At 41.7% G+C, this 27,522-nt stretch overlaps 1 protein-coding gene and 1 long non-coding RNA gene across 6 annotated transcripts; both read right to left on the bottom strand.

Annotated features, from left to right (window-relative positions):
* Positions 1-1,224: 1,224 nt before the first annotated feature.
* Positions 1,225-1,722, bottom strand: LOC117590569. The gene is made up of 2 exons (XR_004574305.1): positions 1,396-1,722; positions 1,225-1,356 (listed from the first exon to the last, which is right to left on the bottom strand). It is a non-coding gene; the product is annotated as an uncharacterized LOC117590569 (long non-coding RNA).
* A 118-nt stretch (positions 1,723-1,840) lies between these two features.
* LOC117590568 (transcriptional regulator ovo) lies at positions 1,841-27,522 on the bottom strand. Of its 5 annotated transcripts, XM_034283310.1 has the most exons (6): positions 26,683-27,522; positions 5,108-6,745; positions 3,798-4,984; positions 3,291-3,725; positions 2,471-3,118; positions 1,841-2,401 (listed from the first exon to the last, which is right to left on the bottom strand). In XM_034283310.1, exons 1-6 carry the CDS (start codon positions 27,095-27,097, stop codon positions 2,216-2,218), a joined length of 4,509 nt encoding a protein of 1,502 aa, XP_034139201.1. In that variant the 5' UTR covers positions 27,098-27,522; the 3' UTR covers positions 1,841-2,215. The 5 variants fall into 5 exon arrangements, with proteins under 5 accessions (XP_034139201.1, XP_034139199.1, XP_034139200.1 ...); XM_034283308.1 differs by having other exon boundaries at positions 3,798-6,745; XM_034283309.1 differs by having other exon boundaries at positions 3,291-3,722; positions 3,798-6,745.

Raw genomic sequence — 27,522 nt, 5'->3', positions numbered from 1 at the left:
CTTAGGGGTCGGAAACGTTTTCTTCTGTGCGGTAAGCTAAAACCACAAAGTGTTTTATAGATGCATTTATCAGGTTTTTAGAAGGACATTGGGAGGAATATAAATTGGGAACATAGGAAAAGCATAACACCCAAATCCTGTGTACATTGATCTCTCCCTTGAATGGAAAATGCATTTTATTATAATATTCCATGTTTATTAATTAGTTCGATTCTCATAATCTTTATATAGTATACATAAATGATAGTTAAAAAAAAACATTTCTTCATTTATCAACTAATTCAAATTTTTCGATCGTTTAAATTTCCAAGATATTTATCATATATCGTAATGCATACGATAAGTACAGTTATTCCAAATTAAGGTTTGCGTTTTTCCTTCTCGAAGGGTTTCTTCTGTGAGGCATACAAATTCGTAGAAATAAAAATATAAAATTTTCAATTTTTAATGGAAGTTGAAGATATTCTGAATGGGAGATATTTTGTTTGAACTAAACTAAATAGATATATCTATGTATATATCTGTATGTGTGTGTGTGTGTTTGTGCTCATCGGATATATGTATATATGTATGCGTGTGTGAAAGTTTTCTAATTAAAACTAAGGTTTTTGAGTGACGAGGGGGCTCCACTACACCCCTCTCCCTCTCGTAAATCTATCTATATATCTAAGGCTCTTCCTTCCTGCTGGTGGGTGACGGTACTCTGCGGAGGCTGTGCAGAGGGCGCGTATGTGTCGCCTCAGTGCACAGCCCCCGACGTCTCACCGCTGCTCACCCCAAAAGGATACACTGTTCCATCCATCCCATTCTCCTGCTTTCTTTTGTTTAAGTTTAACCAACACCAAGCGATTGCACATGAAAACCCGTTGTTGCTTATAAACATAAAAAATTGAACAAAAAAAAAACTATTCAATTAAACCTAAGCGTAAAAATAAAATTTCAATTTCAATTTCAATTAAATCAAAAATAATAGTTCGTTTTTTGTTTGTAATTCAAATTCAAATCAAAATCAAATTCTGAAGAAAAGCTTAGGTTTTACACTTACTCTTAGTATAGAGACTATATTTATGTGTTTAAACTATTAACGATTTCCTACGATTTGTATTCCTACGCCCATTTTGTGGTGTGTTTTTTGTTTGTTCAGTGTATCAGTACGATTGGTGGTCTTTCCTAAGAGCTAGGATTAATGTAAAATTAATTATTCAAATAAAAATTAAACCTTCCTTTGTTAATTATTTATGGTGTGTTTGTGTATATAAAGTGTACGGAATGGTTATATAAGATACAATATGTTTCGATTATGTTATTGTTGTTGGGCTTTGACTTCAATTATGAACAGCTTTAGTTTACTCGCATCTCTCTCTCTCTCTCTCTTCTATCTTCTCGCACTGCTACTTCTTAATTCTATAGTTTAATAGGTTTTAGTTTAATTTGTATCCGCTTTTTGCCTCTTTACAATGGATTAATGGTGTGATTAAATAATAAATTACATGTGTATGTGTTTGTATCTTTTGGAAAGGCTTTACGTTCACTTGTTTCTCCCTTCTTGTTTTTTGTTCTCTTTTGCGGTGAAAAAATAAATGCTATCGTTTGCAGCTTTTGTTTGTTGTTCGGTTTCTAGCTCTAAACATCTTACAAAGTAGCTATATTTCTACATTTGATATATTCATGATTTTTGTATTATTCATGTGTATGTGTGTGCGTGTGTAGTGTCTGCTCAAAGCATTTATAAAAAAAAAAAAGAAATCTTATACACCTACTTAGGGCAAAACATTTGTTTTTTTCTGTTTTGTTTTTGACTAAGAGAAGTTTTTCCAATATTAATAACAATTATCAATAAAAAAGAGAGAGTACTTATAATACAACCAAAGGCGGAATTTCATCATTAACTAAAAACGAAAATTGTTAAACAAATGTTTAAGAGCGTTTTAGAGTTAGAGCGATTGTTTGCACAGCAAAGTGTTGTTTATATCATCGACTATATCTAAATCTAGGCAAAAAATATACAAAAATTGTGTAGTGCAATTTATAATCTCCATATATCTTCCTCCCTTTAACTTTCTCTTCCTCTCCGCCATAGCTATAGCAAAGAGGTATATGGGTGTGTTTTTGTGGTGGGGCTTGGAGGCAGTTTTCAGAAAACTTCAAAGTCACATGGTCGGGGTTTGGTAGTTGTAGTTGGGGATCTAAGGGCTAACTGTTGACGATCCACAACTCAATTGTGGACAGGCATTGGCAACTGTCCGAGCAGATTGTTGGCAAACTGCGAATTGGTGAACTTGAAGTGCCGCTTATCGTAGAACTTAAGAAGCGCCGGCGAGAACGGATGCAGATCCTTCAGATGCAGATAATGCACCTCTGGTTCGCAGGTCGTGTGGCCGCACTCCTCGCATACGTACATCTACAGAGTAAAGAGAAATACAGAGATTAAGAACTTCTCCTTTAGAAAGAGTTTATCTTTAAAAATTACCTTGGCGCGACGCTCTTTATACGCATACTGATGCTGGACACTATGCACCTTTTGGCAGTGTGACTCGAGGGAGCAGCGCTGTGTGAAGCTCTTCTCGCACAGATTGCACTTGTACGGTCGGACGCCCGTGTGGGTGCGTGTGTGCCGCTTCAGATCGAAGGTGTCGTTGAATCCCTTGCCACAGAATGTGCACAGGTAACGCTTGATGTCCGAGTGGCACTTCATGTGTCGATTGAGAAGCCTCTGCAGCGAGAACGTTTTCATGCACACGCGGCAAACGAACTTTCCATTGACCCCAGAATCATCCCCGGCCTGGCTGGCCGAGGACCCGCCCATGCAGAGGGCATCAGCAGAGCCATGGCTACTGGCATTGCTGCTGGCACTGCTGTGATGCTGGTGCTGCTGCTGATGTTGCTGCTGGAGGGATTGCTGTTGCTGCTGCTGAAGTGTCTGCTGCTGCTGCTGGGGGGACGATTGCTGCTGCTGCTGTTGCTGCTGGGAGTGGTGTCCGTGCTTGCTGAGATCATCAATGCAATCGATGTTGCGTATCCGGTGATGGCCACCATGGGCATTCTCAACAGCCAATGGATTCTTGATGCCATGTCCGCCATTCACAAACTCCAGCTGTAGATCCGGAGGCAGGCCCAACTATTAAAAGAAAAAAAAAGGACATGGAAAAATGGAAATTAATGTGCGGTTCAGATCAGCAGAGTGACAGGAGAGGATTATTGTTAAGGATTATACGGGTTAAATGACAAACACAATACAACGTTGAGGATACACAAGAATTGGATTCGGTTTCGAATTGGTTTTCGCTTACACGCCGCTGCAACACCTTGCTCTGACTGAGCACCGATACAGTGGTCGATGGCGCACAGAGGCCAGCGGCCGTGGCAGCCGCCGCCGTGGCCAACGAACGCAATGTGGTGCGATGCACTGTTCGTGTAGCTGGCACCTCCGGCGATGGCTTCATGGTCGATACAAGGGTGATCATCGTGGAGCCATACGCCACGGCTTTGGCCCGACCACTCAGCTTGCTGCCTCCTGCTCCGTTGCTGCACTCGTTCCTTACAGGATCATAGTCTATGTCTGACACCTCTTCTTTTACTTCTTCCATATCTTCCTTGACCATAAGGCAATCGATATCCTTGGGTACCATTGGAAGGGGCATCTTCCTGGACCTGCCTCTCGACAGCTTCGTTGGCTTCTTTGTCTTCAGCAGCTTTTGTTGCTTCTCCTGCTGTGGTTGCTCCTGCTTTTGCGGAGAATTTATCTGTTGCTGCTGGAGGAGGGATTGTTGTGCTTGTAAAATAGGTGGAACACTTACGCTTTGAATGAGTGGCTTCGTGTCGAGCAGTGCGGCGGCAGCCGCTGCCGCTGCATTTGCGTCCATGCTGCTGTTGCTGCTGCTGCTGTTTGTACCGGAGCTGCTGCTGCTGCTCATGGGACGCGCTAGATGCACGGCTGCTGCGGCAGCAGCAGCGGCGGCCGCTGCGGCAGCAGCAGCCGCTGCCGTGGGCGATGGTAGCGACATGTTGCTGTTGTCATGGTGGTGCACATGGTGAGAGTGATGCGACTGCTGCTGTTGCTGATGGAATTGGTGATGCGAGTGATGCTGCTGTTGCTGCTGGTGGTGGTGTTGCTGCTGCTGTTGGGCGGCATACAGATTGTGCTGCTGGTAGGCGGCGGTATGTTGCTGCTGCTGCTGCTGGTGGTGCGAGTGGTGCGACTGTTGTTGCTGCTGGCTAAGCAACTGCTGCTGCTGCTGTGACATCAACGCCGACTGCTGCTGGTAGCTACCGTGCTGCGACGGCTGTTGTTGCTGTTGTTGCATCATCTGCAGGCCTCTGGTGGCATGCTGGTACGAAGGCGGCGGCTGTTGCACATGCTGCACGTGCTGCTGGACATGTTGCTGCTGCACGTGCTGCTGCTGCTGTTGTATGTGTTGTTGCTGCTGTTGCACATGATGCTGCTGTTGTTGTTGTTGTTGCTGCTGCTGCTGAGAGTTAACGCCATTGCGTGTCATATTGTGGGTCAACTGCGTCAGCAGATTTTCGTGCAAGGCATCCAATTGGGATGCTGTGCTCGCACTCTGGTGGTTGCTATGGTGATGATGATGGTGATGCTCCACGGGCGTCACAGAGACCGAGTCGGGCGTCAAGGAGGGCGTCGAACCGAGCTCAAAGTCCTGCCGCGGACTGGTGGAGCCCTCGTCGTCCACACAGCTCCGCTGCAGGAACGAGCTCAGATCGACGGCATCCGAGAGCTGCTCCAGCAGATGGTCCGTCTGGGAGCTGAGCATAAGCGTTGCCGTGAACTGCAGCGGATCCACAGTGCCGTTGGGGCACTGCGAACTGGCGAGATCTGACATGATGGCGTCTTCGTAGGCGCTGGCATTGAACTGCCCGGAGCTGCCCATCGTCGCCTGGATGATGTTCTGTGCAAAGGTGCCTATGTCAATCTTTGCCTCGTCGTACTCGATGTCAGGCTCGTCCTTGAGTATAATGCCGTACGCTGAGGGATTACCACCGTAAAAGGGATGACCCATCGTTGAGTTTGGATTATGGAATTTGGAATTGGATTCGTTATAGTTAGGATTGCTGGCCAAGCCACTAGCGAAGTTCAAAAGGTTATTACCATCGATACCTGCAGCAGATGCGGCTCCACCACCGCCAACCGTACCTCCACCTCCATTTGCAGTGCCATTGCCATTGCCATTTCCACCTCCTCCTCCTGCTCCGTTTGATCCGCAATTGATGTAGCCACCGCCTCCTCCCCCACCTCCGCCGACTCCTGCTCCCGCTGACATAATGTAGGCCGCCGCAGCAGCGTTCTGAATGGAAAGAAAGTTGGGATTTCCGTTAAAGACTGCTTGGGAGCCTGCCCCGTGTCCTGCGGATGTTTGACTTCCGCCTGTATTATTACTGGCAGTGCTCTGTTGGCCACTCTTCAGGCTCTCGTAGAATGGTGGCAGAGCCCCCGTGGGGGGTGAGTTGGGACCGTAGTTGCCTCGTCCGTCACGGCCTCCGCCCATGCCACCGCCTCCGGCTCCGCTGCCGCCAAGGGCACCTCCAAAGCCGCCTCCCGGCGAACCGGCACCACCGCTGGCGTTCTGTCCACTGCCCGATCCGGCCGAGCTGCTGCCGCTGCCAAAGCCGGACGACTGAAAGCCCTGTCCGGCTGCACCGGAACTGCTGCTGCTACGCCCGTGACCGGCGGCTGCGGCCAATATGCCGGGCAAGTTACGCACCAGGCGTGGATTAAGGCGCTGAGACTGGGCCAGCAGTACGCGGGCTGCCAAGATCGTGTTCCGCCTGCGGGCCTCGCGCACCTGGCGCGCTCTCTCTAGCCGACGGGCGTTCAGCTCTTCGTCGCTGTCGTAGCTAGGGCTACGACGCTTCGGCACGTGATAGTCAATGGGTTCCTGCTGCTCCGGTCCCAGTTGGTCAAGATCGAGGGCACTAATGGGCAATAGAACGCTTCTTTGGGGCGTTTGATGATCCGGATGCTGATTCTGACATTGATGATGCGGGGAGTCGGCGTGACCTGCAGTAGCTACGGCTGCTGTCGTGGTCTGTGGTGCGCGTTGGATCACGCTGCAGCGGACAGCGGGCGTCGGTTCCCTTGGGGGCGGTGGACTGGGACGCTCCTCTGCGGGGGGCGGGGTGCTGCGCATACGCAGCGACAGCGGCTTGTCAACGGGCAGCAAGGGTTTCTCGTCTACAATCAACTTGCAGCCGTCATCTGAGTCTGTGTCAGAGTCCACATTCGAGTGATGTTCCTTTTCTTTTCTGGCTCTGACGAGGATCGGCTGCTCTTGCTGGTGCTCCTTGGGGTACTCCTTCCGCTGTGCATGCGTGAGGACGATGCCTGTGTTGTAGAAGCGCGGGCGAGGTGCTTCAATACCAACGTCAACGTCGCCGTCTTCCTCCTCTTCTTCAGCCGCCTCTACTAATGGGCGCTCTTTTTGCTTATCTTCTTTTTGCGCTTTTATATTGGGCTCTTCTTCTACATATACTTCGCTGTTGCTCCTCTCTGCCGCCGTCGACTGCGGCGTCGGCTGCTTTGGTATGCTGCTGCTGCTTACTGTTGTTGTTACGGATTTTTCTGGAGAGTTCTCGTCGCAGTCTTTTGTGGCTAATGCGGGGGGCGTGGGTATTGGTGTGGGCGTAGGTGTGGGTGTGGTTGTGGCTATGTTGCTGGTGGTGGTGTGGTTGGTGGTGGTGCAGCTCAGGCGCTGCAACAAGTCTGCCGGCCTCAAGCAACCAAATTTTTCTGCAAAAAAAAACGAGAGAAACACAAAATATTAGTCAAATATTCAAAGAAAATTAAACACATAATATAGAACCGATCTATTTGTAAATTTACTAAAACAAATTTGAAAAAATAGGCCCCAAAGAATTACAACGAAAAACTGCCGAAAAAGGCCACGTTGACCGTTGCGTAACTGTAAAAGGAATGAGAGAATGCCCGAGATTACCAAGCAGCGATCTCCCTTTTGAGAGAAGTGTTTAAGTGTGTGTGTTCGTTGGGATGAGCGATTGAGTGATTTCAGGAGTAACTGTAACCCCAACAGCTGAGCAGTGCAGGTGGCTCACTTTTATGTTTTTAAATATTTACACACATTCAAATGTAAAATAAAGACCACAGCTTAGGTTGCAAGCCTAGAAAGAAATATAATTAAGTCCACATACATAAATATATGCACATGTACATATGTATCTGTCAAAGCAGCAAAAAAAAGAAGCAGTTGCTACATGCAAACTTTTGTTAATATGTGGCTTTCAAGGTATAATAATATGAGGATATTTATTCGGACAACGGACAGAAACGAATAACCCTACCAAAAAGAGCACACTTGCGCGGTTTCTTTTCCTCGTTACTCGCGCATCTTGCCCTATTCTTCCCACTCCGTTTTCAACTACTTGAGCAGCGCAAGACACACTCTTTCTTTTGCTCATTCTCATTATTGGAGGCTGGGCTGGGAGAGAAGCTAACACGCAATTTCTTGTGTCCTCTTTGCTGCCGTTCTGTGAGTGAAACAGCGATATGTGAAGGAATTCCAAGAAATAGAATGGGTAAAGACTGGACAGTGATGAGCATTTCGTTAGTTTTAAGGAGGTGACTTTTAATGTTTAGGGTGCTTTGAATAGCCTATAATTGAAAATAACAAATGAAAAAAGCTAATGCAAGTGCAAGTGCAAGTGCGCGAAAAGACGAAACGGACCAAGACAAGGCTAGCGACCAGCTGGTCGCAAAGTTGTCTTTTGGCTTTAAATCAAAAAACAAGTGCAGCAAAATATGGCAATAGCTACAGCAACAGCAACAAAAGCAGCGGCATTTAACGGCTGTCACTGTTGATGGTGTTGTAGTTTTGTGCTGCGACGTTCGTCTTTGATCAAGATCAAGGCTGCAGTTTGTGGACCGTGTGTGTGGGTGAGCTGGTTGATGCCGGACAGCCCTTCATATTAGTTAATGTTCATATTTAGCCAAGTACCAGTACCAGTTTATCACCATGTGTGTATATGTATGCATGTGTGTGTGTGTGTTAGCGCTATTACATGCACAGCCCTGTTGCTGCCATTTACTGGACAGAGCAGAGGGGCTGCTGGCTCTGTTGGTCATGGCCACCCCTGCAGCGCAGTTGCAGCGCTGTCGCATAAATTCTAACTGTCGTCACACACTCAACATGCACGCGCAAACTTGTACACATACATATGTACATATTGTGATCTATCGCTTGCATACAGTGGCGGACAAAAGTCGTAGTACTACGGAGAAAACGGCTTCATTAATATGCCCTTTAAGAATATATCATGATTTTTACGGGCTTTCGGTTCATCAGAAAAGGAAGCTAGCATTCCTTTCTTGATAGTCTTAGCACAGCTGGACTCTGGGGACACTTGAAATGGCAATCGATGTACGAGCAGCGTTTAAGAAAGTTTTGCGCTACGCTGCTATGAACGTTAAGAGCCTTGGGGCGCCTAAAACGCTTAACATTTTTTGTTAATAATTTGTTTAATCTCAATTTAATTGATTGTTTGTTTTGCTGATTTTACGAGTTCATATTTCGTTTTTGAAATGACTGCAAAATACCTCTCATGCCATTCATTTTATTAATCGGTTAATAGAGACCAGGCGGTGCCCCTGGGTACGCCCTGACACGACTTATGCCGCAAACATGATGATATTTACATGATATTTTTACATTATACATTTTTTACAATTTTTTGCTTTTGCAAACATAGGTATTTACATATGTATGTACATATGTATGTACAATTTATGTACATATGTATGTACATACAGTAAGACCACATATTATTTGTACACCGTCATCACCAAAGTTTGTACCCCTATAACTTGGCGTACGGTAAACGTAAACAGAAAATTTTAATACCATAGAAGAAAATTAAAAACTTTTTTCATACACAGATAGTAGATAGGTATGTTGATCTTTGATACAAAATTAACTTTTTCTGATTACGTTGACCGTGCGCCAAGATATAATTGTTCAAACTAGGGTGATGATGTACTAATAATATGTGTGCTTACTGTATGTACATATGTATGTATGTTTGTATGTACAAAAAAAGCTACCTTAAATATTGGCCTCTCTTTCCGTCTCAGCTTATGTACTTGCTTCTGCCCCCTCTCCTTCTTTCGTTTACATGATCATCTCCTTCTTCCGCTCTGTATGGATGTTGTTGCAATTGCTTGCCATACATAGTTGTAATTTATTTTATTGTGTTAAGGTCAAGGCGAATTGTAAAATGCTTTATAATTAAATACACACATACTTATTCGTATAGACACAAACAAACACACATGTACATATGCACAAACATGTTTTCAAGTTGAAAATGAAATTCGAATAAGGTTCATTTTTGTGTGTTGCTGCTGATGCCATGAGGAAATGAATTTCAATTGAAGTTTAAAACAAAAATAAAACAAATTATTGACCTCCAGTTAGCGAGCAATTAAAACAGCATTATAAAGCATGCACATACGACAAACTTACATACATATGTACATACATACATAGATAACTCAAGAGTTTCTAGGAGGTGAAAATAGTAATAAGTGATGGATTCACCACAGTGCCTACTCATTCGAGGCCCACCAGCTCATGGTGAAATTACTTAGAAACGTTTGCTATCTCTAGCGCTTGCTTCTTTGAGCGCCGAGCAAGGGTGGTGCATTTTCTCTTTGCTCTAGATTGCTTTGTGAGAGTACTTTCGGCTTAGTAATCCGTTTTCCACCTCTCAAGATTTCTTCCTTTCTTTTCTTTGACTGATATTTATATTTTCTTTGCTAAACCACATCCTTCTTATTCGAGGAACAGCAGCTCATAGTAAAATCATGGTGAAATTAGTAATAAACGTTTGCTATCTCTCTCTAGCGCTTGCCTCTCTGAGAGCTGAGAGATCGTGGTGAATAAGCTGGTGCTCCTCCACTCCGAGGTAGAATTACTAATAGGTAATGTCGTCAGCTGTAATCAGTCAGTAATTTTACGATGCTCCACTCAGCTGACGACGTCACCTTGTTAGTAGTTTCACTGTGGTTTCACTATCGTCTCTTTTTCTCTACTATTCGATCTAAAACTTTTCTGAAATTCGTTTACTCTTTATATTTCTGTCTTTCCATCGTATGTATGTACATATGTAAGTATGTAAATATGTATGTATGTACATATGTATATATGTACATATTTATGTATGTACATATGTATATATGTACATATGTATGTATGTACATATGTATATATGTACATATGTATCTATGTACATATATGGTCATCTCTCTCACGTCCAAAGGTCAACGCACGTTTTATCCTTTACCGTAATTGTTTTACATGCTCTTTTTTTTGTTATTTGTTATTTTCGATTTTGTGTGGATGAACTTTTAAAATATGCCACCTCTGCCTGCCGCCACCGTTTTTGTCTAGCGCAAAATGCGTCGTAAAAATTCGATCCACTACAAAAATCAGCGAAAATAAATATAAAAAAAACTCGAAATAAAATAACATTATCTGCCTTCTGCTGTGTGTATATGTAAATTGTTCACGACGAAGGCAAAGCCCGTTGAATTTTTTGTCTAGAATTCGAATTAAATTGCTTTAGCCCTCTTCCTGCGAATGGGGTGGATGGATCTTTGACAGGAAAATCGGGTAGACGAACTCGCTTCAACTTAAAACGGATTGGATAGCACTAAAAGAACATGTACATGTGCAAGTACATAATGCTAAATATCCCGTGAGTTCTAATGTTCTTTTATGATCTCTAGATCTGGTTATAATGTATGTACATACATACATATATATGGATACTGTACTGTGAATGCGGGTGGCACCTGATCAAGAAGTACGCCCACCCAACAGCTGTCGTGGCCATGGGCGTTCAACCTGTTATTTATGGAAAACTACTTAAAAAACGACAGAAACAACAACAGAGGGAAGAGAGCACAAAACCGAAGCACAACCAAAACAAAACTGAAAAGAACAACAACAAAAACAACAAATGTAGGTATTCGATAATAAATAAAACTAAAAGTTTCAACTTTTATTTTATATTTAATAGATTTCCAGCCACAAAATGTTACAAAACAAGAAGAAAAATACAAGACGAAAAGAGACGGAAAGATACTACTCTGGCTGCAAAATGGAATTCCAAACGCATTCTGAGCTTATCGCATTTGGAATTCCTGTCATGCACGACAGTCCCCTCTCCAGTCTTGTGCTTGAAGCTGATTCTTCTTCAGTTCCCGCCATAACCCCCATCTTGGGGGGTTCTGTGTGTCTAATTGCAAATGCCAAACACGTTGACAGAGGCGGCAACGACGAACGGCAACGAACGTTGTCAAGCAGCTCTGCCCATGTATATACAAGCACATGGAGTGGGATATATTGTGTGTAAATAATGTACTTGAGTACATACGTACATGTTGAACAATGCCCACAGACCCAACCCATGTCGGAACCCAAAAGTGTTTAAGGCTGTGTTTTAAGTTAGGGCCACAGAAACGCAAAGACACAATCTTTCTTGCATTAATAGATGACCATTATTATGAGATGATCAAACGTTTAACCTCAATAGTTGTAAGAACCGACTGCAAAGACATGCAACAGGTGGTCGTTCTTATTTGTTTATCGCCTATTTGGGAAACTCCTTTCAAAATGATTCAAGTAGCATTAGAAAGAGTGTACGAAATCGCTGTAAAATCAGAACTAAATCGAATTTACCATTTCATAACTATTTTTAAGTGAAATTGTTTCAAGTGAAGCTTCTCTACCGATTTCAATGTCAAATCTGTCTTTGAAAAATCTCGCAATTGAATCGGATCACCTATTTAGGCCCTCACCCACTTGGACAGCGAATGCAACCACCGCCCACACAACCGCTGAACCAACTGAACCGCTGAACCACCATCATTCATCTATCTATAAAGCCTATCGAAATGTTTGCTTTCGCAAAAAGAGAAAAAAACAGAAACAAAAAGATTTAAAATGTCAAACAAAATTTAATAGAGCATGAAACGGCATGAAATCCATTGAAAAAAATATAGAGAAAGAGATGGAGAGCGAGGGATGAGCAAAATAAGATGGAAATATATGCGAGCGCAAAGTGTCATCGATTAGCTGACAGACAGCCAATCAATTCCATTCCATTTCGATTCCCTGCGATACGATGGTGACAAGTGCATTTTTTTCAAATGTGCCACAAGAACAAAGCAGGAGCGGATAGCCACAGCACACGAAAATAAACAATATGGAGAGAATGAGAATAGGAACACCTTGATCGATAGCAGATGCCTGGAACTGGCACTGGTATCGGGACCCTTGTCAAAGAAGCTTCCTGTTTGGGGTCGATCCTGCCAAATTGATGAATGCATCCGTTTGAAGAAAGACATGAAGGAAGTGGCGAGTCCTCGCAGAGCTTCTAACAGGTGCTTTCCCAACGCTCCCCTGAGTCCTAATGTTCAATCCTCCTCCTCTCTTTCTCTCTGTCTTACAATTCCAAAACAAATTATGTAGTGTAGTGTAAAAGCTTAAACAGCGAACCCTTTTCGCTGCCTGATGCTTGTAGCATTTAGCAATTCTAATGCCGAAAGGGATACCGAACACTGCTCAATACCCATACCCTGACCTGAAGTGTGGTTCCAGCCCATTTGCAACACGATCCGATTCTCGATCCTCTGTTTTTGTTCCCCTCTGTTTCCAGCTCTGATCGAGATCTCTGGCCCTGGAACCTTGCGGGCAGTCTATAAATTTATTGCCTAAGCGCTTCTACTCCCCCCCTCTTATGTCTGCTGTTTGTCTCTGTATCTTCACGCTTAAATGAATTTGTCTCTAACGCCCAATTTGGCTTTTGGCTCTTCCTCTTCCGTTAGGTTTTCGGATGCGGTGTGGGGCAGCTGCTGTTGATAGTTCGATTTCAAAGGGTTCCAAGGTCTTTATTAGGCCCTTCCGTCTCGGGTTACCATCTCTCGTGTTGTCTGGCTCTGAGAACGCAACTTAAAATGCATTAAGTGCCGTGCAATTAAGTCTTATCGATGCTCGAAAATCTGCCCATCCTGATTGCCATATATTTAATATATATATTAATATGTGTGTAAGTATGTATGCCCCATATGTACATGCGTTTAAGTATATGAATTATAAATTACCGACGCGTTAACAAAATAATTTCGTTTAACTTAATAACTATTTGGTTTTTTTTTGGCGCTGGATTTTCTTCCTCCTTTTTTTGGGTTTTGCTCTCGTTTTGGTGCAGAGATCCACTTGGAATGGAACCATACAAAAGTTCTTTGGATTTCTTTGTGCTCAAAGTTTTCTTCCCAAGTCTTTCGTGTTGTGTAGTTCTTTCAGTAAATTCTTTTAAAGTGGAAAATCGGAAAATAATTCACAAAGAAATCTATGAGTATGTTACTCTAAACTACAATTTTGGGCTAAAAACAGACGCATTTTAATATGTTTTTTGATTTAATTAATTAGTTTCATAACTGTAGTAGCGTTGGTACTGGCTGATTTTCGCAACTTCCACTGCTTGCTTATCTACCAATCTTCCGTCAAACACTGCTTGCCTCTGCACCACCGATCACACCTTGATTCGATATAATTCCACTTGTTGCTGGCTCTAATCTTTCCTCAAAAATAAGAACTTTTGAACATTTTTAAACATTAAACATTTCTACCACTGCTGCTGGCTGGCTGCAGCTGGTACTGCTTGCTATTTCAAGGCCAAAAATGCAACGAATAGCTACTGCCTCGCCTGCCTTTTTGTGGCTGCTGTTGTTAAATGTTGGTTAAGCATTTAGTGTTGTGTGTAGAGATATCGCTGCTCATCATCATCATCATCATCGACATTCACATCATCTCCACGACATCTACAACATCTCAGGGCCTTTGGAGCGTCTTAAATTGCAAACCACATTGACATAAGAATTTGTGTGTGTGTGGTGTGTATAGCACGAGAGCGGCAACATTTTTATACCCGGTACTTTTATACCCGGTAAATAGGGTATATTGTATTTGTGCACAAAGTATGTAACACTCAGAAGGAAACGTTTCTGACCCCATAAAGTATATATATTCTTGATCAGCATCAATAGCCGAGTCGATTGAGCCATGTCTGTCTGTCCGTCCGTCTGTCCGTCCTAATGAGCGCCTAGTACTCAGAGACTATAAGAGCTAGAGCCACCAAATTTTGCATCCATACTTCTGTATGCTCACAATGTTACCGTATATTTCAAAAATGAGCCACGCCACCTTCCGCCCCCGCAAAAGGGCAAAAACCTTCCAAACCTAAAAATGTTAAGATAAAAGAAAACTAAAAACGCTAAATTTAAAATTTGACAAAACACCGCTAAGGTGCAGATGTAGTACTGAGTGCCGGGTACAAAGTTGTGACGCGTAAGAAGCGTCTTACTCGTCCCTTTTCGTTTACTACTTTGTGTGTGCATACACACATCTATAAAGTTACAAAAACAAAAGTTACACCAACAACTACAGCAGTTACAATAACAAAAGAAGCGGCACAGACAAAATACAACAACAACAGTTAGACCACAAACATCAAGAACAATAACACCAACCAAGAGCAACAACAACAACAATAACATCAACATCGAAAAGCGACACTAACATACATACATATGCAGCTGCTAATTACAGTTGCTTTAATTTACGATGATTCGTTGTTGTTTTTGTGTGTGTTGTTGTTGTTGCTGTTGACTGTTCTAATGCAGTAATTTATGTTTTATTTGTTTCAATATGTTGCTCTTTTTGGTATTAATGTCAATGCTAACCTTGCTCTCTTTTATCGGACTCGTTTACATTGCGTATTGTGCCCCAGCTCCAGCACAGCGCAGCTCAGCTCAGTTCTCACTCGCTCACTCGCTCGCTGCAAAGATCTTGGCGTGGACTTGACTTGAACCATGAAGTAATTATATATATAATTTCTTCATGACTTTCAAGTCATGTACATTTGACATTGAAATCAATAGATGGCAGCGTTTGCCACAGTAACAGTCCTTACAAGAGATGGCGTCGTTGCATCATAAGCTGGGCGCAAAAGTACAGTTGTGCAATCGAGCTAACCTCACTTAACCGCAAATCTCATCGCATCACATCATATCATAGAAAAGCAGTGCATATGTTCATAATCCTACTCTTCTTCACTTGCGCTGACTGACTCGAAACAAATCGAGGACGGTCTAAACAAAAGTGCAACAAACTGTTTAACAAAATGCCAAAGAAAAACCAAAACGAAATGAAACGGGCTGTCTGCCTGTGTTTGTTTGTTTGTCAGCCCCGTTGTGTTCGCTTTTGTTTTTTAGTTTTTGTATCTGGATTTTGAATGGGGCAAAGTTTTAACGCAATTGCGTTAAATGATTTGTAAGCCAAACACACAATAATACATACTACATATTGGAGAGGAGGCTGCACCTAGCTGTTGTAGTAAAATGTTAATGAGACATGCACGAACTTTGGTACAGAAAATCGCTTTTTGGTTCTATGCATAAATGTACAGAACGGGTAGAATACGTTGGGGTAGTCGTATGGTGCCAAGAGGCCCTGGAGTACAGTGAAGTCTCTCTTAAAATATGTACTTATAGATTCACGTAATACACAAAACGATTGTTCACTGTATCAGCCAATTCATACACCATATGTCATATGCGGCAAGCTCTATTGGTTGTAACAATTAGCACACAGACACAGACATACACACATGCTCCCATGGGTAGCCTTCAGTTGAGTTTGTCATTCTAGTTGGTCAGTCAGTCATTCGTTCAATTCCACACGATGCATTTGTATTATTTTAGTAGCTATTTAGCATGCTTCTTTGTGAGCACACACACAACCACAAAGAAATAGACACATGATCGTACTCGTACACGCACTCGTACTCTCAAAATGGCAAACAACAACAAATGAGACACACAATTTAGGTCAACGCATATAATATATTCATTATAAAAAGTTTCTCAATGAGCAATATGAGCAATGAGCAAGCGTATGTATGTGTATGGGTCAGTTGCAAACTTTAATTGCATTTCGTATTGCGAAATGACTAAACTATAATTAAATATAACGGAAACACTCATCAAACATAGATACATACATACGCACATGTACATGTGCACACTCTGGGGTTCCAGGTTTAGACAATTTTACAGCGATCTATGGATTTACTAGAACTTTTGCTCAAACATTCCATTTTTGTTTCGTTTTGAGCCTCGAAGTAAGTTTCTCTTCTGCTTATCATTTTTACATAAATTAAATTTAGCTTAAAATTAAGACCACCTGCCACCTGTTGTTCCTGCCAATTCTGTGTTCATTTTTCCAATACATATTTAAATACCTCTATCCACATACACATATGCACATATGTAAATGAATATGTAAACTTCTGATGCGACCTACCAACTACTCGTATCTGGTTGACCTTCCTAAACCGTTATATAGGCCCCGAATGCAACATAATATCAGCGTGTCAACACCATGAAGCCACTATAAGGAGGTCTCGTCGGCAAAAATAAGGGAGCGTAACAATGCTGTCAATAAGTGCGAGTGAAAGGGCTCTCGCTGTAAGTGTGAGTGAATCGACAATGGAGTGTGCGCCCAACCTTCCGCGTCGACAAGCAAATTTTAGGAAATAAGTCGAGGAACGCTGCCGACGACGAGACCTCCTTATAGTTGCTTCATGGTCAACACCAAAAAAAGCTACAACGATGAAATTAAGCAAAACAAAAATCAATATTGATGCTGATCAAAGCTTGCCTCACTATTGCTTTCAATATTTATTGCCACACATGGAAACAGAGAGAGAGAGAGAGAAAATGAGAGAGGAGATGACACAAGAGAGAGAGCGGGATCACTGAAAGAGCGAGACACGGCAAGTGTCGTTATGGCGTGTTTTAACTGTAAATATTAACAAAACTTTTTTTTAGTCACAGGTATGAAGAAACTATAAGGAGGTCTCGTCGGCAAAACTAAGAAATTAGTGCGAGTGAAAAGGCTTTGGCTGTAAGTGTGAGGGCAACGACAATGGAGTGTGCTAATTAATCATTTGAAGAAAATGTGAAAAAAAACATAATAATTGCTTCATAATTTAATTTTTAATAGTTTGCTACATGATAGTAGTCTGTGTTTTGAAAAATTAAACATTTTGAAAAAATTAGAAAAAAATGTTGTCCGCAACCAATCTTCCGCGTCGATAAGCAAACGAGCACTCACTGTAAGAAAAAGCAGCGAGTAACTCTGCCACCGACGAGGCCTCCTTATAGTTTCTTCATGGTCACAGGAAGCAACAGAGGAGAGATGAGAGTTCGCCGTCTGCCAGTTTCTGACCCACATTTGCATACAGAAAAAAAAAAACGAAACTGAAACGTGTTGTTCGTTGCTGCGAGGAATAAGGACTGTGAGTATAGGAGTATAAATGAAGGAAAAACGTACTTATACAGCTGACTGTACCGTTGCTGGAAAGTATCCTACCTTCCTAACTGTACCGCTCTCATTAGTGTACCCACTCTCACTGCATCCACTTTAATTTCCACTTCTTTGCTGCAGCCTCATATAAGTGTCCCTATCATTACAATGGGTATACTTATTGGGTGGCATTCATTTTTCCTCGCTGTACTATTCCATTCCCTCTCCAAAGTTCATCCATTTCATATTTTACTCATCTCTTTTTGATTTTGTTACAAATATTAAATTATGCGTATAAATATTTTATTTTTTATTCGTTTCCCCCATACAAGCTCTTAGCTCTTTAACGCTTTACCCCCGCTTTAGCCACCATTCATTCAACCGCCAAGCTTTGTTCCCCCCGTGACCGCCCGCGTTTACCCCATCCAAAATGAAATGAGCCAAAACCGCAAGAAAAATTGCTGCTGCTGCTGTTGTTGCTGTTGCTGTTGCTGTTGCTGTGGCCGCTCTGTTCATTATGACGTAACTTTTCTCTGTCAGTGCTGCTGCTGCTTCAGTTGCCGCCACTGCTACTGCTGGCGCTCTGATCTGCTTTGCTGCTCTGCTGCTGTGATTACGGACCCGGTGTTAATACAGTTAAAGCGGCCTAACCTTGAAAACCGGTAGATTTTTTTTCTTCCATTTTTTTTACTCAATTTCATGTGTGTGTCCCACTGTTGTTCATGTGTGTGTACGTGTATGCATATAATTTATTACTTGGATTTTTTGTTTTTATAGTTTTTGTTGTATTTTCATCAAGCTCTTTTTGTTGGTAATATCACTTGCAGTTGGCCCATTCCTCCACCCAAAAAAAGAAAAATAATTTAACGATACGAAACTAAAGACTTTGGCAACGAACTTGATATTGATATTGAAATATTCGACGTGTGTGCTTGTACATATCCAGTGATGTATGCATAATTAATTACATTTTGTACATTTTTTCCATTACTCAACGGCACCATTAAATGCGTATGAAAAGACATCATGATATTAAATCACAAGAGAGCTGTACACTGTGTATTTAACTTTTATATTAATTATACGAAAGATTTCAGTTGGAACAGATTTAATATCAAAACGTATCGATTGAAGTTGAATTTAATAGTAATGGAAATAGGCAACTATTATGACATTGGTTCTACAAGATTCCTTAATTTCCTATGACAGGATATAATTAATGTTGAAAGTATAAAATGTATCCTGCTCTTTCAATGCTCAATGCAAACGGCACTTGAAAGCGGAACTCATACATACATATATACATATGTACATATGCCTGTAGTTGCACCTTTCTCATAATCATCTGATATCATCTTTGCTGGGCCGCCCCATACCATGAAAATGACAACACATTTTTGGTATACTTTTTTTGGGGACACACAAATTTAAATTTTATGCAAAACCAAACTGAAATCGAAAACGAATTGAGGGAACAACAATTTCACAAATTTCATTGGTTTAAAGTTTTAAACATAATTGACCAATCCCCCTAAGACGGTTGGCCACAGAGGCGGGGGGTCTACCCCTATTAGTAGAGGAAAAGAGATACTTTCAACTCTGGCACAAATTGCACAATTTCCGAATGAGACAACAGATTTGTCGTTGTCTTTGTTTTGTTTAGTCTGATGAAATCTCTTTCAACGGAAAAAAATCGAACAGCCATAAAATTTCACATACTTGTAGTATGTCTTCAACAAGAAGAAGAGTTTCCAAAAAATACAAATAAACAGAGATGTGTATTATTTATATTTCGTATATGTACATACATATGTATATGTAAGCTTAATGAAGTTGCCGCTCAGTTGATCAGTTTGTCAATGGCTGCGTTTGTCAAGCCAGCAGGCAAGCAGGCACGAGAGGCAAACCAGTTCAGAGGTGCAGCGCAGCAGCAGTGCAATGTGTTTAACGCATATGCGAGATGCTGCGGGGGAGGGGTATACATATGTATATCGTATCGCTATATAGTACAACTTGTCAATGTTTTAGTTAGTCGTGCATGCAGCCAGAGTGAGACAGTGAGAGAGAGAGAGAGAGACGAACGGGCCGAGTGGCCGAGCTAAATGCAGTTTCATGCAGTCATTCATTCATTCATGTAGTCAGTCACAAGTCAACCCTGACCTGAAAAGAGCATACATATGTATGCATTGTACATATAGTCACACAGATGCATGAACAGTATATACTATATGTATTTTTATATGCAACCGTTTAATGCTTTTTGCTGTGGCACAACGCGATGTCGCCTTTGTAGATCTCGCATTTACATTTTTGTTGTACATTCTCTCTCTCTCGAGAGAGAGAGAGAGGGGGAGAGTGAATCTTTTAGCTTAAGCGATATAAAATGTCTGTAAACGACGGTACCTACAAATGTAAGTTCCTCTAATTTAATTTAAATTTGATTTTAAATTTGTATGTTTTCTGATCAACTATTTTCCCTCTAGATGGGAGGCGAACTCCAATTTCAAGGCAATGCTAGGCCTATCCGTGCCTCAAGTCAAATGCGGAAATTGTTTTGCATACAATGAATATATAAATCATGTTTCAATAGGTAACTCATATGAGCTGTTCACAACAAATAATAAATATAATTTTGGCAGATTCTTACAAAGAGTTCAACCTGCAAATATTATAGGTAGGCATACACTATGAATAGAATTTTATGGACTTGATGGATGCCCATAAAAGAGCACACTGTTTGAAAGGTTTCAGCGCTTTTGCTGTCTGTCGCTTTACGCGCAGAGACGTGTTTGCTGATCGTCTGCCAAAAAAATGCAAATATTTCACACAAAAACAGTTAACTGAAAACAAGTTCTTTACTAATTGTTGCTGTTTCTTTTTACAAATCGAATCATACTTATACAAATGCGTTTAAAATGAAATAATACAAAGATACGCTCGAGCGTATCGAAATTTAAAAATACTCGAAAACAAGTTCCCACTTGGCGCCAATAAAAGTTGATCATAATAATAATAATAATAACATTTCAAATGATAAAACACTCGTATTTTTTCAGTTTTGTTTTTGTTTATTTTTTGCGATGGATCAGCCACAAAACAATTTAAAAGTTATTGACACCTTGCGTCTGTATCTTTATGAATGCATGTATACATATACTATATGTACACACACACATACATATTTACGAGTATGTATTTTGTTAATATTTCTTCACATTTTTTTCCAACTGTTGAGTTATTTATGGAATTTTGCATGTGTTTCATCCTGATATTGCGCGAAATTCCAGCCAGATGGAAGAAATCCAGTGTTTCCTTAATATACATAAATATGTTTATTATGCCTTTTAAATGTATCCATTTAAGTATTTACATAACTTCTTAAATTGAAACTGTATCTAATGCACATTTACCGCATTCTGTAAAGTCTATGACTATCAATGTGCCGCATTATGCACACGGCATGTATGTACATATGCACATCAGGGCTCGGCACCCATGCAATTAACGTTTTTGCGTTTGTGTGTGAAGACGCACGCAAAACGGAACATTTCACTATATTGGTATTTGTACGAATCACTATAATACGCCATACGTAAGCGGCAGCGCAGCAGCATAATTATGTTGCGTCATGTTGGAGCAAGGGGAGCAGTTCGGAGCAAGGACGTGAGCACGGCTTCATAGTGTAGATCAAATGGATCTCGTGGTGCTGCTGTATCCATGTCGGAATATAATTCAATTAGAAGTGGTTTGAAAACCATAGAAAAATGCATTTTCATGCTGTGTAAGCAGAACAAAAAGAGAAGGAACAAGAGAGAGAGAGAGAGTGGAGATGCACACCTCACGCATCATCATCTTCATTAGCAGCATCATCATCATGATGATCATTGAGTCGACCGCGACATCAGGGCCAAGGCGAGGCTATTCTCAAGTATGTATTTCATCCACTACCTCTATTGTTCTTCTACTGCTCATATACTTGCATTTACTGTATGGATGTATGGATGCATGAAGAAACTATAGGGAGGTCTCGTCCCCGGCAGCGTTCCTCGTCTTATTTCCTAAAATTGGCTTGCCGACACGGAAGGTTGGGCGCTCACTCCATTGTCGTTTCACTCACACTTACAGCGAGAGCTCTTTCACTCGCACTTATTGACAACATTGTTACGCTCCCTAATTTTAGACGACGAGGCTTCCTTATATAGTTGCTTCATGTATGGAGTATGCTACTTCTTCTACCTTTCTTTCTTATACTTATACTTCTACTGCTTGCTCCGCCAGCGCCCTGCGTCTTCTACTGTTACTCCTGCTTCCCTTGATCCTACTTAGTACTGATTTTTTCCTTTTCTTAGTACTGCACTGCTTCCTCTACTGCTTCCATCAACGACTGCATGCCAAAAGCAGAACAAAAACCTGGGCTTCCTTTTAATTATTTTTTTATATTATTTTTCTTCTTTTTCAAATGTATTTTTTTCTCTGTCTCTCCCTCTGGCTGTATTCTTACTGTTCTTCTCCTCTGTGTCTCGCTCTCACTCTATCTTTCTAGATATCTCTTTCTTGCTCTCTGTTCGGCCGCAGTGGAGCGAAGCGGCTGCCGAGCACTTGAGACCTGTTTTGAGTCGTACTTCTGTCTGTTGCTCTTCTTCTCTGCCATGCTGCTGCTGTTGTTGCTGCTTCCTTTGTGCTTTGTGTATTTTCTCCTCTTTTACTTCTTCTTCTCCTTCTACTTCTTGTCGACTCACTGCACAAATAAATCTCAGCTTTGAGCATTATCAACGGAACGGTGTTTGTGTGTGTTCAGGACACTCTCTGCCCTTTTTCCCCTCTCTCCCTTCTATTCAGTTCTTCCATTGCCTTTATTCCGATTGTCAAATATATATTCTTCTCTCCCTCACTCTCCCTCTCTCACCCACTGTGTATGAGAGATTATCGCCAGACTTTGAGCAGGGCCTGTGCCTGGGCCTGGAGCAGGGTTCTGGAGCCCACGGCACAGGTAGAGACACCACAAACTGCATTGTTTTATCCGAGTCTCTCCCTCCACATTCGGCAGGTAGAACTAATGCCAAAAAAAAAACACGCATACGCACATACACATAAACACGATGAGGAAAGGAAAAACAGAAAAACAGAAAAACAAACGGTAGAAAAAAAGTAATTGTAAGACGAAATGGAAATGGAATTCGATGCCGCGCCCAGCCTATTGGGAATAATTTTTACCAATATAAAAACGTTGTTTGATTTGAAACATAATGATGCTGAATGCATCTCTGGTCAAACTTCCTTAAGTAAGGATACATGGATGCAAATATCGTTAGATAAATGTCAGAGGTTTCAAATTAAATTACAAAATGTGTTCTACCCTTTTAGTTCCATTAGTTTTTTTAGTTCATTCCAAAGTGATTTTAATCATTTCCAAGTTGCTTCCACCAATAAAATTCAAGATTTAGCCCGTAAAATGCGTTGCACAAAAAATCAAACGATTATCTGCCCTCCAATTAGACAGGCGCGCTACATAAGAATCGATTAATTCGATTTGAAATTGATGTGATTTCGCTAGAAAACTGCTCTTAGGTAACAGTATTACATACTATGTATTAGCATTACTTTTTCCCTTTGTTTTCTTTCTCTTTACTTGACTTTTGCTTTTTTTGCGTGTATGCGTGTGTGTTCCCCCCGAGGGTTCGCTGAACCTCCAGTACTCGCATCTTGGGATTGTGATCAAGAAGGGGTTCCCTACTTTGACGAGGGGGGACCTTTCGCTAACTTCCGCTCAATGATTGTAACATCTGCGTGTAGTGAACTCTGCACTGCGTGCAATTGAAGTTGGCCAAAAAGTGTTCGGCTCTGGATCGCACTCCGATCCGCGCTGGCTTTGTTCTAACAGCTGCAGAATTTGCATGGAACAATGAATGTGCTCCTGGTTTTTGTTGGCCTTTCTTTCTTTTTATTATTTTTTGTAGTATCTTTATCGATGATGCCTCATCAATGAATTTCCTTTTTGCCTTTCAGTTATTTATTGACTTTTACTTGCGGTCACTGAGACAGAGAAATGGGATCGATGGATCGACAGGAAGTTTGCCCCGAAATAAACATAGCAGACAGCTGGGTTAGTTCACGGAGATAGGATCAGGGGCAGGAGCAGGAGGCCTCTGTCCTAGGGGGAAAACACATTCATACATAGTTGCATCATAAGCGGGTGTGTTGGGCCCCCAAAGAGCTTTCTTGTGTTCTCTGTTCTCTTCTCGGTTCATGGTTCTCTGCTCTCAGTTGTCGTTTCCCCTTGTGCCCAGGCTGTGTATTTCATCCTCCAAGGCCCTTCAACATTCAGCTTCTCTTGGCGTTCTTGGTTCTTGGCTCTTGGTCTTGGCTCTTGGTCGTGTTCTTCTTTTCTGCTTCGTCTTTGGTTTTCTTTTCTTTTTTCTTTTTTTTCTTACTGGTTCTACAAGTTTTATGGCCTGTTGCCTTGACTTTGCTTAGGCCAAATGGCAGACGAACACACACCACACCACACCACCCATCAGTATCCCCCACTTCCCCGTATCGTTTCGTTCCATTCCGTTCCTTTCCTTTACCATCTCATTCCTTTCTTTTCCATTCGAAACTGAACCTGGGGTTCCTCCTATGATGATGATGATGATGATGATGATGATGATGATGATGGTGATGATGATGATCTTTGTCTATGCTCTACACTCTTTTCGCATCTTCTTTGGCAACTTGTACTTTTGCTGTTGGCCAAGATTGTTGGATATTTAGCTCTGTGTGTGTATTGTATCTTAGTAGCGTGTACTTTGCTATAGTTATATAATTCTTTGTATCCCTCCGTTCGTTCATTCGGTTATTTCTTCTTTTTATCTTTTTTTTTTGCCATTGTGGCTGTACTGTGGCTATGTGTGTGAAGTTCTTGGCCATGGGCACAGAATAGCCCACAGACTAAAATAAGAATAATAATATAAGAACCAAAACCGTATTGTAAGCGAGTCGAGTCCAATGATTGAACAAAGAGCCAGATTTCAGTGTGACCAAAGGCCCAAGCGAAAAGCAGAGGCATTGAAAAAATAAATATAGAAAGCTTTGGAGTGACCAAAGGTATATATTTTTTGCAACCAGAACTCTAAGAAACTAAGAGTTCCAATGGTTGGTAATCTATGGATAAATTTAACTATCTATGATTCAACGACAGAATATTTCCTGCAAAAGAAAACTTTCAAGATTGAACAGAAGCCAAAGATTGGCCAAAGAGGAGCCAAACGAGTTCCCTTCAGAATAGCATATCATTACAATATCCGCAAAGAACACGCATAAAATTATCCAACGGAAGCGTTCATAATACATTTTTAAGTGGAAGCAGAAGTAAGAGACAATGGATAGAGAGACCTGTGGGGACGGAACTGGGAAAAGCGTGAAGGAATGAAGGCAACGTGTTATTTAATTTAATAAATCTAAAAAAAAAGTTATAACCATGAAATTTAATGCCCATGTAAGAAGGGTGGTGGGGGGGGGGGGGGGGGCGCAAATTAAGAATGTGGCGTGTGAAGATGATAATGATTCTGTTGAAGCTACAGATGGATATATGTAGCTAGTATTTCTTATATACACAATATATAATTAATGCCCAGGCAAAGGAACGTTAAAAATGGCTTAGAGACAAAAGACTTAGGTAGCAAACCTGACAGAGAGCAGACTTTTTAGGCAGAGGCAGAGGTAAATGTAGAAGAACCTCCAAAATGAAATTCACTTTCAGAAAATCGAATCGATATTCATTAATAAACAAATCTAGAGGCGACCCCCAAATGAAAGTTCCCCAATATTGCCTGAGAAATTAAAACACCAAACGACCTCCGCCTAAATCCAAAAACGAAATGACCTAATAATCATTTCTTATATAAGAACCGAATCCAAATTTGAATTTGAACCCCAGAACACAGAGGAGTGGAGAGCTGGAGAACTTGAGAACTGGAGAACAGAGTGCTTACGAAATTCAATGAAAGTGATTGATGTTGAAGTAAGCCCTGTCTCTGAAGCGGGAGAATGGTAGATAGATAGACAGACGGAAATAGTATTGAGGGGGAAGTAGGAGAGAGGAGGAATCATCGTGATAGTGTGGGCGAATACTGGAGGAGAACAACAAAGGGTAAAAAAGATAACCGAAAAGCGAAGCTTGAAATTTAAAAGATTTTCAAGCAACAGATATGGCATTTTGTATGGCACTTTGTGCTGATTCTCAACTGACAGATTTGTGGCAATTATTTATTCATTTAAATGGGGGAATGGGAATTCCTTTTTATTCAAGAACTAATTTGTATGAAGCTAATTTGTATGTGCATAGGGAGTGATTTGAAAGAAAAAATGTTAATAAGTTTTAATACGTTTTGAAGAGGGGGAAGAATTAGCAGAATTTCTTAACGTTGAGTACATTCTACGTTTCCAAGAGAACACTTCTTAACGAGAAGGGACGTGTGAGACGCTTTTTACTCGTCACAACAACAAAAAAAAACAAATAAAAGCTGCGGGACGGGGTGGGTTAAAAGTCCGCACAGGCATCGGCAGGGGGAGGGCAGAGGCGGGGGCCGAGTGAAGAAAGAAAAGAACAACAAAAGCTGCGGGACAGGGTGGGTTTAGCCACTGCAAATTAATTTCTCCATTCTGGCTATAATAATGATCCAATCGGATCCCAATTTGGTGATCTGATAGATATGGCCATTTACCACGGAATGGCGTTTTAGTTTTCTTTTATCTTCAAAATTGTAGATTTGGGAGGTTTTCGCCCTTTTGCGGGGGCGGAAGGGGGCGTGGCTCATTTTTGAAATACACTGGTTTCATTGTGAGTATATAACAGCCTGGATGCAAAATTTGGTGGCTCTAGCTCTTATAGTCTCTGAGAACTAGCCGACAAACAAGACGGACAGACGGAGAGACGGACAGACAGACATGGCTCTATCGACTCGTCTATTGATGCTGATCGAGAATATATACACTTTATAGGGTCGGAAACGTTTCCTTCTGTGCGTTACATACAACCGCTATTCCCCACAAATACAATATACCCTATTTACTCTTCGACTACCGGGTATAAAAAGCACCCAGATACAAATTTGCAAAAGACTTGAAATTTTTGTTGGAATAACTTATGGCCAAATGCCAGTCACTGATCTACTGCAAACAAATACGTTTTCCCCCATATCCCAGAAAGAACTCAAAATCAAAATTAAATGTGAAATGTGTTTGGCATTTCTTCCCGACTATTTCTTGGATTTTGTTTCTCCATTTGACGTTAACTTACCATTTTGAACTTCACTTGCTGCTGTGCTGTGTAAGACATCCAATACCGGTGAGTTTTGATTTTGATTGTGATTTTGATTGAGTCCATGGTCTATCGGGAGACTGTGACGCGATTGTCCGAAGTAGTGACGGCGATGGTGGAAGCGTTTTCGCGTGAGACTCAGTGGCTGTTGGTCATCCTGCTGCTGGAATGGCGATGACGTTTGACCCTGACCCTGTGGCTCGGGATGGGGATGTGCGGGCGATGGCGATGGCGAGGGCGAGGGCGAGTGCTGTGTGCCAGAGCCATGTGGACTGAGCGGTGGCACCAGGCATCGATCATCGTCCTGGCTCTTGTGCTGCAGCAGGTTCTGTGATTCGAGGAGGCGCTGTTGCTGCTGATGCAGGCGGTTCTTAATCAGGAAGATCTTCGGCATGGTGGCTGGCGATTAAAGATACACGACTTACTATCGGCGACCGATAAACACGAGCGATTAACCCGACGCAACGGAACGCGTCACGCGACGAGACGCGCCAGTGGGGGAGAGTTTGTGGGTGGTGGTGTTCTTCAAAGGGTTCCCGAATAAACAAAACACTAATCCAATTGTGTGTATGTTTGATCCTTGCCCCACCCACTGTGTTGTGCAAAAATCTGCTCAACAAACAACAGAAAAAAAATGCAGATACAATTTAAAGATTTATTTTTCGTTTGTATCCTGAGCTGAAGCTCAAGGGAACCTTTGCTTAGGCTTCTTCATTATAAATAATCCATGTTTCGGCTTCTCTGGTGTATTTTATTGTTTGTTTTTTTCTTTTTGGTGTTTTTGTTTGTATGTTTTTCTTGTTTTTTTGTCAGAAGCAC

Source organism: Drosophila guanche, unplaced genomic scaffold (genome assembly GCF_900245975.1).
Source record: "Drosophila guanche unplaced genomic scaffold, DGUA_6, whole genome shotgun sequence".
NCBI classification, from domain to species: domain Eukaryota; kingdom Metazoa; phylum Arthropoda; class Insecta; order Diptera; family Drosophilidae; genus Drosophila; species Drosophila guanche.
The sequence above is the reverse complement of the archived record's forward strand: the minus strand, read 5'-3'. Positions and strand labels throughout refer to the sequence as shown.